The 14,316-nt window shown below is 45.6% G+C and overlaps 2 protein-coding genes across 6 annotated transcripts in view; both read right to left on the minus strand.

The window, feature by feature from the left end:
• Positions 1-709: 709 nt before the first annotated feature.
• On the minus strand, positions 710-11,096 carry hnrnpl (heterogeneous nuclear ribonucleoprotein L). Its single transcript, XM_069165039.1, has 14 exons — positions 10,986-11,096; positions 8,859-8,977; positions 7,740-7,977; positions 7,284-7,369; positions 7,054-7,150; positions 6,880-6,952; positions 3,042-3,077; positions 2,688-2,756; positions 2,334-2,584; positions 2,092-2,213; positions 1,784-1,985; positions 1,637-1,694; positions 1,269-1,364; positions 710-1,154 (listed from the first exon to the last, which is right to left on the minus strand). Exons 1-14 carry the CDS (start codon positions 11,067-11,069, stop codon positions 1,096-1,098), a joined length of 1,590 nt encoding a protein of 529 aa, XP_069021140.1. The 5' UTR covers positions 11,070-11,096; the 3' UTR covers positions 710-1,095.
• A 1,183-nt stretch (positions 11,097-12,279) lies between these two features.
• The window catches only part of slc8a2a (solute carrier family 8 member 2a), a 28,686-nt gene continuing 26,649 nt past the window's right edge, over positions 12,280-14,316 (minus strand). For all 5 annotated transcript variants that reach the window (XM_069165126.1, XM_069165124.1, XM_069165125.1 and 2 more), the window contains one exon: positions 12,280-14,297. In XM_069165126.1, the coding sequence (XP_069021227.1) occupies positions 13,921-14,297 (377 nt within the window). In that variant the 3' untranslated portion in view covers positions 12,280-13,920. The remainder of the gene's footprint in view (positions 14,298-14,316) is intronic.

Genomic DNA, 14,316 nt, shown 5'->3' on the forward strand with positions numbered 1-14,316 from the left:
CAGCATGGTAATTTATGTTCCTGAAACAGAACCAAGTCTTAATTCATCCAGTATAAATGGAGAATCCCACTTTAATCCTTAATCCTCAGGTGATGAACGGCCATGTGACACCTGGGAGCTCTGCTCCAAATCAAGAACCTTCAACTCACTTTCTTTTCAAACTACTCGTATTGAGGTTAAAACTGATCGTTCAAGCTCTGATATTTTTTGTTTTGTTATGTGTGCAACCAAATCTTTAGAAATAACTTCTCTGATTTGGCAGTGAAACTGTATCTGAAGGAAAAACGTCACAGGGACAGAAGAGATGTATGCAGTCATCACATAAACCAAACCACACTAATTACAGTCAAGAAGTACATACTTACTGAATATCCATCAATTTATTTGGAAGTGCCCCCTATTATCAGACTTCATACTAAAAACAAATATGTAAATATTGAGGTGAATATGCAAAAACGTCTATTAGTGGTAGTTTATGAATGTAAAATCTGGTTTAATTAATCTAGTGCTTGTGATTACAGTCCATAACAGTTCAAAAATAACCTGTAAGTCTGAGTACATGTAATTACTGCTTCACTTTACTGTTTACTGAGGACGTTGACTACTTGATGCTGATAATGACTGAAAACTGCTCATGCATTAGTTTTCCCCAGCACAGAGGTGTCAGTATGACCATGTTCATATAATAAACCACACCACCTTCTCTTGGTAAGAACTGATGAACCAATGTGTTTTTATTTCCATGAATGAACTTGAAGAAAAGATAATACAACAAACCATCTAAGATGATGTTACGCTGGTTAAATTAGTAATCTCAATGTCTACTGTTCATATTATTCAAAAAAACAAAAAACTGGGTGGTGTGGGGGGTGGAGGGGTGGGGGCGTGTTCAAATCTAGTTTTGTGAACATACAAAATAAAAAATATGGTAAAAGTCAAATAAATCATTACAAAAGGTTTAATTTAAGTATCATCTCTAAAGCACATTAATCCTAGTTTTTGTCAACACTGTTTTAATGGTACGTAGGTGACAGCCGAGCTGCAGTGTACTCTATGCAAAGACACAAAACGTTACAAATAGTTCGGGGGAAGATTTCAGTTCGCATGGTGTGTGGTTGAGAAACACAGCTTCAGTGTGTAAGGATAAGGCCCACCTGGAAGACAGACGAAACATGGACATTTAAAAAGGTTATGAAGTATTTAACATGTACACTAAAGAGCTTTTTAAAACTATGCTGGGATGTTAACGTAACAGGACAAAGACTTACTGGGGTTTTTCATTTGGAAATGGTTCATCAGAGCTAAAGCCTCCATGGCGTCGTTGATGGATTCCCACTCCAGCAGGCCGGATGAACTTCGCTCACCTGTGGAGTCACACGTCACCACAATTAATCATATTTAGGTGTCCTAATGCACTGAAAGCAGCTCGTAAACTAGAGCTTTCCTTTATGTGGAGCTGACTTTCTCCGGCTGGTAAACAAACCGCTGAGCCTCTGTACCGTCATTGTATTCCTCACAGAAATCTACGTCGCCACTCGTTACAGATCTAGAAGCTACAATCTTTATTTAAAGTCTTCCTGGCTGAATGACATGTTGATAGATGATAGTGGGAGCCAGGCTGTAACGTCTTACTCACTCTTTCCGGTGAAAAGCTTCACGTTCGAGGGGCTTTTAATCTCCATCTCCTCGCAGACCTGGAAGGAGAGACCAGTTTCAGGACTTAAAGGTTGTGATTTGAGGAAACTGTCAGTCTCGTCGGCGGGACCCGGCTGGCTCTTCTTACCTGGTTGAAGATCTCTGCGGAGATGTCCGGCTGGGCGTTAAAGAAGTGCAGGACGTTGCTGGGGTGCTGGATTCGGTTCTTAGCCGCCTGCTCCGGAGAGGTGAAGCGGTTGTTGCGGGATCCGTGGAAATCTTTGAAGCTGCTGGTGTTGTCCTCCAGCTGGTAGCACTGTCCTGGAACGATGGCCTGCTGCTTGGACACGCTGAACGGGAGGAGGCCATATGTCTGGTATCTGTACATGTAGCTCTGTACTTTTTCTTGAATAGTCTATGCTGATGTTTTTGAATTGTTTGGAGAAGTGCTCTTACCAAACGTTGAGTTTCTGTCCAAACAGGAAGTTGTTGTTGAGGTGAGTGATGGCCCGGTCCACCGAGTAACAGTCTCCCATCTCCACCATCGCTGCTCCAGGCTTACTCTTCATGAACTTGATCTAAAGGGGAAAAAAACACAAACAAATCATGTCAAAGTATTTATGGGAAACAAAACATTCATAAATCAAATGAATCCATTAACTTTGACTTCATGGAGATCAACGAGTTGTCTCACTCACCCGCTCCACGTTGCCGTACAAGCAGAAGATGTTGAAGACCTTGTCGGCGTTGACCTTGGAGGGCTCCAGGCCGTACACCATCAGAACCGGGGAGTCGGCGTGAGGTCCGTACTCGGGAGGCGGCGGTCCGTATCCAGGACCGTACCGCTGGCTACCCCGACCACGCCCTCCCATTCCCGGCCCCATGCGATGGGGGGGAGGAGGGCCGTAGCTGTCGTCGTTGTAGCCATGGTAACCTCCTTGCGGGCCACCTGAATGAGAGGGAAGGAACATCCTAGTTCCAGATGGAGTACTGGGGAGAGATCCATTCCTCTCCACATCACAACAATGTCGTTGACTGTTTTTTTTTTTTACCATAATCCGGCGGGTGGTCTCCCAAAAGAGCCGGCTGCCTCTGCCGTTTGTTGGAATTGGCGTTGGGATCTAAAAGGGTCAAATAAAAGTTGCCCAATCAAACAGCTTCCTCACCACAGTTGTCACATAGGTAGCTTACATGGGCTGCTACATGCTAAGGGACAACTTAGTGATTCACATGCATCAGAGGGGCCTGAAATGTAAATAAAAAAGTGTCTAAAAAGTCTGCAGGCTTTTATTTTGTTAAACTAAAAGGTGACATAATGGAGATTTTCTTAAACAGGGATTTTAAAGGATAGCTTTCAAACATGTTTTAAGACCTCCTACATCTGCCATCCTAATACGAACACACACCTTGTGAATTGTTCCAATTGCCTTCACCATCAGCATCTGTGCAGGTACACATACACATGTCAAATCCAAAATTAACAAGGAATACTGAATAAACACATTTCTTCACATGTGAGGAAAATATAGAGACATTCAAGTGGAAACATATCATCAGTGCTGTGAGCAGCACCTGCCTTTTTATTGAAGAATATGAGAACTATACAGTTATTACAGACCAGGATCAGACACAGGTGTAACAGCAGGAGTGGAACGACATCAAGCAGGTATAGTGCGAGTAATTACTGCTTGAAGAGACATCGAGCACTGATTACGTTGCAGGAGGGAGAAATTAAACTAGAATTGTAGACTGGATTTTCTTGGACGACAAAAAGTAAATATTAAATGTCCACATGATCCTTTTTTTTTTTTTGTCGTGAAGCTTTCCATTGAGCTCCATTCAACAAAACACACTAAAGTCTCTGCACCCACCACTACCTATTAGTGGTGTAGCAGATCTACCCATAACAAGTATTTATGAAAACTGCATTGAATGTTCCAATTACGGACAACGTTGCAGTTAAAGTAAAGCTATAGATTTCTATGTGAAGCGCCGGCACTGAGGCCTTTCTGCCCGTCCATCTACACTCTTCAGGAGCAGCAGAAAGGAGTCAGCGTGGTGGCACGGAACCTCCTCCTCCTCCTCCATCCTCCTAACCACTAACTTCAACCCTCCCACAGGTTTATTTTGGTATGCATACAATCTAAAAATGACAGAGTGAGCAGATGTGTCATCACCAGGAGAAGCAGAACAGAACCAAAATAAGAGCCAGCTCTAAAGACCAAAATCCGAATGTGCAAAATAAAACCCTGCCTGGTCATTTCACATCCCATACTACGCAGTAAAGTATTGCATTCCCTTGGATACGAAGGTGCTTGGTAACCCGACACTAGGAGGTCAAATCAGATGACCGTTAATGTGGCAAATTTTACAAAAAGAAAGTTGTGGAGAGAATTAGGCGACAAATTGTCAAACTATCACATAACTTTAGTCTCACGGATTTAAGATCTTTTAGTTTCACAATAACTTTGAAGTTTTAACCATCAAGTCAGATTATTCATTCATTTCAGTACTTACAGCACCACACATGGAGCATGGGACACAGTGGGCAGGTAGGGGGCAGTCTTCAGCAAGGATGCTACCCGCCAACCTCAGACTCCAGCCTCAACTCACTCTCCCTCTTCAGTTTTTCCTTTCTTCGTTCCTTCTTTGCATCCCCACCACCAGAGAGAAAAGTACATCCACACGTCCGTGCTTGGTTTTGACTTGCTGCCGGTCTGTTTTGAAAGTTGCTATTAGAGGCTCATTTCCATCTTACCGTGCTCTGACCACAAAGCAGGACATTTGCACCGTTTGAGAGCGGGCTGTCAATCCACAGACACACTGAGCCAAACCTGCATCACACGGGAGGCGTTAGAGGCATCACTATGGGCCAGTGCAAAAAGGGAAAAATGAAACAACGCAGACACAACACAAGAACAGCACAGAGAGGAGGGAGATGGGGAGGAAGGTACAGGGAGAAACAAAACACCAGAGTCCATAAATGTAGAGAGGATTGTAACTGTTTGCCTCTGTGCTTGTAATGCTTGATAGGTGTCTGATGCTTGTGTCTTCATGGGCCCCCCTGTGGATGTTTCTTCTTGTGTAAAAATGGGCGCTCACATGATGCTTGTTTGTTTGCTTTAATAGCTGTCAGCCACTTGCAAAGTGAAAAGGCGTCTAGTGCTCGACATATCTGCGTGACGATGTTCAGCTCGTTGTGCTGTCGTGTTGTGTTCGGCACAGGAGGGTGGAGACGAGGAGTATTAGCATCTGAGAGAGAGAGAGAGAGTGGCGTCTTTTTTTTTGTTTACTGTGGTGTCGTCTGTTCCCTGGTCAGGCTGAGTGTGTCTGAAACTTCCTCTGTTGCTCCCTGTGGTTGTGTTAAGGCAGGCTCATCCCAACGCCCTCATCACCAATGTGTTGTGTCAGAGAGGTGACTCCTCGGGGCTCTGCAGATGAGATGTGCTTGTACTGGTAAAGAGGTGGTGGTAGATGCTTATCAGTCTGTGGTGGATATGCGGGGTGTCTGTTCGCGTGGCCTTCGAGTATTTCTGTCCCTCAAAACTGAAATGGTGGTTACTGTCCACCACCAAAAATACAATGGATCCCCATGTCAGGTGGTGGAGATAGGGGTGATGATGGACTTGGAATAAGGAAGTTCTGAGTTGAGGTTGTGTTCCGGTATTTGATGCCCCACTGTGTCCGATGTATGCCACGGAGCAGATTTACATGAGTGGTGGCTGTGGTTGCTGTGATACTGTAGCTGTAGAAGCCGCTGTGTCTGCTTAGAGGTTGAGGTGAGGCTGTATGGATTGGCACAGTGAGGACACAAGGAGTACCTCTGAGTCGGAAGGCAGCGCAAACTATGGAGAAATCTGAAGGAGGACATGATGTCAAACACCTGTATGAAACTTACATGTTGAGGCCCTGGTGGTGCACAAGAAGAATAACTACACCTTTTTACAGTCTTGACAAAAAAAAAGAAAAAAGAAAAAAAGAAATTGCTACAGACAGCAATCAGTCAGACAGAGATTGTGTCTGTGATCAGGTTCAAAATACCAGAAAAAGTAGGCTTATTGTTTTCTCCATCAAGCTCCCAGCCTGATGAAGCTGGATGGAGAAGTGGATGTTCTTCCTCCAGCTACCCTGAACACCAGCTACCTCTTCACTTTAACAGTATCGTGTTTAGACCTACATTTTGAACATCTCTGTCACCACAATGTGTCAAATGGCAGAAGTCTTTTTCTGGAAGTTTCATGCATGCAATAATATTGATGTCTAAACATAAAAAAAAAAAAGAACACACAATATCTAATGATGTGATTCCACCTTTTAAAAACCAGTTTTCACTTTATCTGGTCTTGCAAAAGTGAGTCTCAAAAGAATACAAATTCATTAACAGTACAAATACTTCTTTGAAAATGTAATAATACAGATGATTCTATCAATTGGGTTTGTATTTTATATTTTGCATTAAAGGTCCCATGAAATGCAGAATATTCTTGGGTCCCAGATCTGAGGTTCCACCATCAGTAGAACAAACCAAAGTTGTATTTAACCCATGATTTATATTTAGTGACGCCCTTTACTTGACGTTAACAGTCCTGTTTTAAAATAACTCATCACAAACCATCCGTCCAATAAAACTGTCATCACAGACTTGGATATCATTCAACAACCAGCATACAGAGATACATGTACTGCACATACACAGGAGTCATTTCATGGGACCCTTAAACAGAGGTGTCTCTAGTGGTCTCATAAGGTAACGCAGCCGAGGAGCACGATACCCAATTTTAAGCTACGATAAAATCTCCACTATGTTTGACAGACAGCTTCCAGTTCTGATAAACTCTGCTGTGTTCACTGGATTGGAGTCGGCAGGGATGTGACACTGTGCAGCTGTGACATGCTCTACGGGGAGTGTGACCCTGTGTGAAGAACTGTGAGCCTGCGTATGCTACCGTGATGGGTGCATTGGGCTTTTCACATGCATGAGCCTGGAATTGAGGTTGGCTGCCCTCGAGGTTGCTCCTCATGCCCTTACTTTGTGCCTGCTGTGTGGCGAGAAAAATGCATGAAGACTGTGAAGGCATCGCAGGAGTACTGCCTCTGAACGCTGAGCTGCGTGGTGACAGAAACCATTGATCGGCAATCAAAGGCAATACCCCCGGAGGCAGAGAACCCTGAACATCCCATACAGTGGCATGAGAGGAGAAGAGGAAGAAAAAAGGGAAGGAAGGGTCGGGGACTGCGTGTTACCTTGGCCACTCAGGTTGGGGTTGGTGTAGTCCCACGTGTCCTGGTCGTTCTTGAACACGTTAAGGCGTGCTGGCTGTGGAGAGGATTGAATTACGAGGATGAAACTTCCTCTCACTACCACGTGGTGATATTTCTCCAGGTACGGAGGTTGATCAGACACTAAATCAGACTCACCTTGGCATATTCAATCTTAAGAGTGCAGCAGCCGGAATAGATGTCTGCCCCATTCAGAGAGGCTTTGGCCCTCTGGGCACTTTGGACCGAATCAAACGTGGCAGCAACGAGTTAAGGTGAGGCCTGATTATATTCTTATAATTCAAAACCAACATGTTATACAGTCACCGTGTGTCCACAAGGAAAGGAACATGAACAACAACAAAGGCAACAAATTAAAAAAAGGATATTCGACCATGGCCTGGACTCCGTTCTTTCTGAAGATGACGATCCTCTGTACCGGACCACAGTTGTTACAAATGGTGTAGAGCACATCCTGCAGAGGCACACAGGCAGATGTATATAGTACTCTAGACATACTGAGAAAACACTATGTCTATCACCTTTAAAATAATCACACATGACCAAACACAAAACTATACTGCTCAGTATTTCAGTCGCTGTTCAAATTATACTAAATATTATAAGGACATGCATCTAAATGAAATGCATTGGAATGGATAGTGTTTGATAAGGAGTAGTATCTGTAAACAAGCAGTAGTGTTACACCTCTTTGTTAAAATAGAAGTAAATTATTCCCTTTACTGTTCATGAAGCAGTGATTAATGTGCAGAAATGTCATGAATAATTCTGTTTCATTTTGTGATCAGTACAGTAGTGCATCCAGCTCCAGTGAGGTATGTTACCGTGGTGATAGGATATATGGGATTTATGATGGTGAGCAGCAGCACATTGTTGACGCTTCGGGTGTCGTCCGAGTCTCCTGGCCGGGAGATCTTCTGACTCGTGGAGTAGTTGATGAAGGCGGGGTGGCCTGCGATGTAAACCTGGTTCTCTCCTGCGTACGTTACGGCATTGCAGGAGCCGTTCAGGTCCTCGTACTCCACCAGGGCCTGGCGCTTCTTAGGCATCATAACCACAAAACTGAAAATAAGTATTTCAAGAAGAAAATTATTGGCTTGGAATAGGCTGGATTACTGAAAGATGCACGAGTCACATTAATACTTCAAATCATTGACGACTTGGTTGAACATACAAGCTCACTGACTTTACATCCAACTCATTGAATGTAAACCTGCATTACAGGATGGTTTTCATGTTAACGCCGACACTCCCTGTAATTAATAACGATCTTTATTTGCAGAGCACCTTTCACACAAGAAATGCACCTCAATGTGCTTTACAGCAAGAGAATGACATGCAGTGTTTCACATAAAAACAGATGTAAAGGAGCATTTAAAATATAGAAAAGAAATGAGATGCATAAGAACAGATCAAATTAAATACAAAGAGTGAAAATATAAAATAAGTAATATGTATTTTAAAGGTGCGGTAGTTCAAGTGCAAGAGAGCTTCAAGAGTAACTAGTTAAAGACTAATGTAAAGAAATGTTTTGACCTTTCTTTAAAAAAAAAAAAAAAAAAAGCACAATTATATAATTATAAGAGAAATTAAAATAAATAACATTCACACGTGCATCCCGATGCAGCTTTAAGCAAATTGTTTAGATGTCCTGGCACACAAACATGTGTGTGGTTGAACTTCATCATGTTCATCAACAACCTATAAAAATCAACCACAACAGGCTGATTAGACAGCAGGTCGGTTTGAGTTTGATCGACAGCACAACACCAGTCATCTTAACATCTGATGGAGAAACACAACAACTGTTCCCACAGGAAGAAACCACTCAGAGGTGGGCGGCCATCTGCCTCCACCGGATCCCAGGAAACCCAAAGCAGGAGAACCACACCATGAAGAACCCGGTGGACCCGGTGGACCCGTCCGAGGTGCTCTGGGATTACCTGATGGCTCCGAACTCCTGCAGGGCCTCCACCAGGTCGGCCTCCATGATGCCGTCCACCAAGCCCCTGATGTGCACCACCGGGGACGGTAGTGGTTTGTGAGGGTCATCGTAGTTCTCCTGAAAAAAAGGTGCACATAACGTGATGCTCGGAGGGTCCTGGGACGGGGAACTGGGGAACCGGGGACGAGTCGCTGCAGCCCGGCCGCTTTACACCAGCAAACAACCACCCACCTGAACAAAGAGCTCATGTCTTTGCTCCGTCCCGGGACCGGGACGTGTCTTTGCTCCGTCTAGGGACCTGGACGTGTCTTTGCTCCGTCTAGGGACCTGGACGTGTCTTTGCTCCGTCCAGGTCCCGGGACGTGTCTTTGCTCCGTCTAGGGACCTGGACGTGTCTTTGCTCCGTCTAGGGACCTGGACGTGTCTTTGCTCCGTCCAGGTCCCGGGACGTGTCTTTGCTCCGTCTAGGGACCTGGACGTGTCTTTGCTCCGTCCAGGTCCCGGGACGTGTCTTTGCTCCGTCCAGGTCCCTGGACGTGTCTTTGCTCCGTCCAGGTCCCGGGACGTGTCTTTGCTCCGTCCAGGTCCCTGGACGTGTCTTTACTCCGTCTAGGGACCTGGACGTGTCTTTGCTCCGTCCAGGTCCCTGGACGTGTCTTTGCTCCGTCTAGGGACCTGGACGTGTCTTTGCTCCGTCTAGGGACCTGGACGTGTCTTTGCTCCGTCCAGGTCCCTGGACGTGTCTTTGCTCCGTCTAGGGACCTGGACGTGTCTTTGCTCCGTCCAGGTCCCTGGACGTGTCTTTGCTCCGTCCAGGTCCCGGGACGTGTCTTTGCTCCGTCCAGGTCCCGGGACGTGTCTTTGCTCCGTCCAGGTCCCGGGACGTGTCTTTGCTCCGTCTAGGGACCTGGACGTGTCTTTGCTCCGTCTAGGGACCTGGACGTGTCTTTGCTCCGTCCAGGTCCCTGGATGTGTCTTTGCTCCGTCTAGGGACCTGGACGTGTCTTTGCTCCGTCCAGGTCCCGGGACGTGTCTTTGCTCCGTCCAGGTCCCTGGACGTGTCTTTGCTCTGTCCAGGTCCCGGGACGTGTCTTTGCTCCGTCCAGGTCCCGGGACGTGTCTTTGCTCCGTCTAGGGACCTGGACGTGTCTTTGCTCCGTCCAGGTCCCTGGACGTGTCTTTGCTCCGTCTAGGGACCTGGACGTGTCTTTGCTCCGTCTAGGGACCTGGACGTGTCTTTGCTCCGTCCAGGTCCCTGGACGTGTCTTTGCTCCGTCTAGGGACCTGGACGTGTCTTTGCTCCGTCTAGGGACCTGGACGTGTCTTTGCTCCGTCCAGGTCCCTGGACGTGTCTTTGCTCCGTCCAGGTCCCGGGACGTGTCTTTGCTCCGTCTAGGGACCTGGACGTGTCTTTGCTCCGTCTAGGGACCTGGACGTGTCTTTGCTCCGTCCAGGTCCCTGGACGTGTCTTTGCTCCGTCTAGGGACCTGGACGTGTCTTTGCTCCGTCCAGGTCCCTGGACGTGTCTTTGCTCCGTCCAGGTCCCTGGACGTGTCTTTGCTCCGTCCAGGTCCCGGGACGTGTCTTTGCTCCGTCTAGGGACCTGGACGTGTCTTTGCTCCGTCTAGGGACCTGGACGTGTCTTTGCTCCGTCCAGGTCCCGGGACGTGTCTTTGCTCCGTCCAGGTCCCTGGACGTGTCTTTGCTCCGTCCAGGTCCCGGGACGTGTCTTTGCTCCGTCTAGGGACCTGGACGTGTCTTTGCTCCGTCCAGGTCCCGGGACGTGTCTTTGCTCCGTCCAGGTCCCGGGACGTGTCTTTGCTCCGTCTAGGGACCTGGACGTGTCTTTGCTCCGTCTAGGGACCTGGACGTGTCTTTGCTCCGTCCAGGTCCCGGGACGTGTCCACGGGGACCCGTTTTTGTGATTAAACTGATATTGAACACTGAACTCTCGGCTAGCTGGCGCTAGCTTCATTGTGGCTAGCTGCTAGATAAGCACTGCTGATTTAATCTAACCTCCGTGTCAGAAAACACCGGACCGGACCGGACCGGACCGAACCGGACCGGACCGGACCCGGCTACAGCAGCGACAGACGAGCAGCCACGGAAAGAAGAAAACACGTACTGTTGTCATTCCTCCTTCTTCGGTTTTCTGCCTTTTCGTTGCTCTGCCGCCTTCTCCGTAGTAGCGGCCCGCAGCAGCAGCCATGTTGTCCTGTCCTGTACCGGCCTCCTGCTGCGTTTACGACGCGTGGGAAAAACGGACGCTGTCGCTACAGCTGACGGCAAACAGCCGCTATTCCGCTAATAAAGAGAGCGGTGTTTGAAGTGAGAGACACCCCTTTTCCTTAACATCACATTTTATTCTTTCAGGTGGCCCTGACCCTTTTGTATACAGTCTATGGATGATTCACAGGGTCATTTATTTCCTACATTTGAATGAATATGACCGTCTCCTCCAATGTCAATCAAACGTCGTGCTTTCAGTGTGCGACTCTTTATAAATACACATCAATTTTATTTTTATGTTTCTTCTTAAATTGCGACTTGACACGTCATTTATTTGGACGAAGCTGCTCAAATATTTCATTTTCCACGATTGACTGTGAACGCAGCAGCAGAGCGTTACGTCATCGCGTCCTCCGGGAGGAGGTTAAACCATGACTGTGAAAAGGGTTAAACTTGGGAAAATAGTTTGTTTGAATCTGTACCATAAAAATACAAATGCAGTCTGAGGACAGAAAGTTATACCTGCGTCACTTATAGAAACTATGGAAACACGAACCTAAGCGGTCTCACTTTAAAATAACCCGTTACCTGTAAACAGGTAGTTTATTTTATGGAAAGGGCCTTTGTGAAGTCCAGTTAAAGTGCAAGTCAGGCCAGAAGTTATTCTGTTGGTTGTTGTAGCATTCTGTAAGGAGATATGGTTTAATATAGATTATTTTAAGCATTAAAAAAATAAAATAAAATAAAATAAATAATAATAATTTTTTTTTTTAAATAAAAATTGGAAATTTCATACTGACACGTCTCAATCCACTTGTGTAACTGACTGGTGAATTACACACAAATATAAATGCAAATAATCACGTAGATAATGATTTTAAATACTTTACCCGTTACCTGTATGACAAAAATGATTTGGATTGTATCTTAGAGGTTTGCTTTGGTTTCCTGTTTTTCATGTGTCATGTTTCAAGTCTCTTAATAAAGAGTCATGTTTTTCTCCTTTTTAGAGGCCTAAGGCCAGCATCTACATACTGTATATGTTTTGGATGCACAAACCTTTGCAACATGAAACACAGAAATTAAGAGCATAATTTGACCCCAAAAAACAAAGTTAAATCATCTTTTCTGCTGCACTAATGAGGAAGTAATATCGTACATAACCAGTGACGGAGCCAATGGAGACACAATCAGTTAAAATTTCAATATAATTATAACAACTTACAATAAATTACAATATGCTTTTATCCATATCATCTCAAATTAGAAAGACATTAAATTACACCATTAATGAATAAACAGAGAAGACTCGGGGGTGAATGAATCATCACTTTCAAACAGACACACCAAATGGCAGATACCAGGTGCTTATTACTAATTCATTGTGTAGTTCTTCATTGGGTCCATGGAGTACATTTATATTCATGATCATCATTATTATCAATAAGTCTTGCAAGATGAGATTCTGGAGTGCAGTGCATTACATCAGACAAAGCCGTGTGTCACGTAACTCAACAGAGAAACACAATTTAGTGGTGAGAGACATTTCACAACAGCAGCTCATCTCTCAAACTGTGCCGAGTTTTTGTTTACCGTGGCTGCAGAAAACACTGGCTTCTTATTGGCCGGCAGGGTTCCTCGATAATCGCTTAGGTTCGTGCTTACTGACGAAATGGATGCTAGTTTGAACGTAGTGTGATGGGTGGCCATGGTGTGAGCGCAATGATACACGGAGAGGTTTCCTAATATACGTACAAAAAAAGAAAAAAAAGACGGGACTTCTAGGACGCAAATCAGTAATAATTAAGGCAGCTCACAAAATCTGACGGGTCACTAAATACAGTGCAGCATCATCAATAATGTGTAAATAATAGCAGGTTTCCAGCACATGAAGGCTGTGGCAGCATTATAAGATGCAGAATTTAACTGCACATCAGCTGCTAGCATCGACAGCAAGGTCAGCAATGCTTGTTATTTATCATCCATGTAGCCCAACTAGTAGTCAAAGCTGACTACTAGTTGAAAAGGGTCACGTGACGGATAAGACCTAATCAGGAAGCAGCCTGGGTGTCTGTCTCCATTTCCACCCATTTAGACTACAATACTTTCTGCGTTCCAGTATCCATACTATCAGACTATTTAGTATGTCAAAAAAACATTAGTATGTCCCAGTACTCAGTATGTTAAACGTAGGATGCCAAAAGTACCATCCGGTCGTATTTTGCAGTCTGCAGGTCAACATGATACTCTGGATGTTCTGACCCACAATCCTCTGCAGCGGAAGATACATCACATCGACTGAGACGCAGATCGCGACGGATACAACAAAGTGGGTCAAATTTCAAGATGCATTTTTATGATGTAGTAGTATGTCCCAGTTGTACACATACGACATACAACAGTACATACGTTTTAAGGGAAGCTGCAGTACGTACTGAGGGGTTTAGAAATGGCTTTTAAAACCAAAGGATATTAGTGTGGATGTAGCCTATAACTGTGAGGACAAACAAGACCAAACCTGAAATCCATGTTATGAGCCATCAAGTCAGTATCACGCAATATCCAGTGACTTCACAGAGTACACGTGACCACGTCTTCTCCTTTTAAAAAACAGCCACTGCATCATTTCAGTTCACTGAAGTCAAAACGAATCAGTATTGTCAGGATGAATTCCTCCGACTGGAACCGGCCTGCAGCGGATGTGAGCGTCTGTGGTGTGTTTCTGAACCATGGCAGCAGGTGACAGTAGTTACGGTAACAGTCCAGGTGAGTGTCCCGGTGATGTGTGTGTTTGTTTGTGTGCAGTCACGGCTCTCCCCAGCTGGTCCCTCTCAGAAGCCTTGTATATGGCAATAGGCCTCCAAGCTGGAGAAGAGGACGTAGAGGAACCACAGTCCGAAGAGCACAAGCGAGGTGACGATTTTGGGAATCTGCGGGCCTCCCAGTTCTCCACCTATGGACGGCCTTCGGCGCAGCATCAACACTCCCATACTGAAGAAAGCAAAAATGGTGAAGAGTGTGACGGAGAAAGCCAGCGAGCCGGGGTCCACGCGGAACACGGTCCCTTTGACCTCCCAGTACACGGCGGCCACAGACCACGCCAGCCCGATGCCCAGGAACACGTTGACGGCGTTGCTTCCTGTCACATTTCCCACACATGCATCGGCATACTGATCCTGCGTGGCAGCTACTTTACTGGCAAAGGTGTCTGCGAGAAAAAAAAGAGG

This window comes from Embiotoca jacksoni, unplaced genomic scaffold (genome assembly GCF_022577435.1).
Source record: "Embiotoca jacksoni isolate LCO1_2020_lvr unplaced genomic scaffold, fEmbJac1.0.p SCAF_33, whole genome shotgun sequence".
Classification (NCBI taxonomy): domain Eukaryota; kingdom Metazoa; phylum Chordata; class Actinopteri; family Embiotocidae; genus Embiotoca; species Embiotoca jacksoni.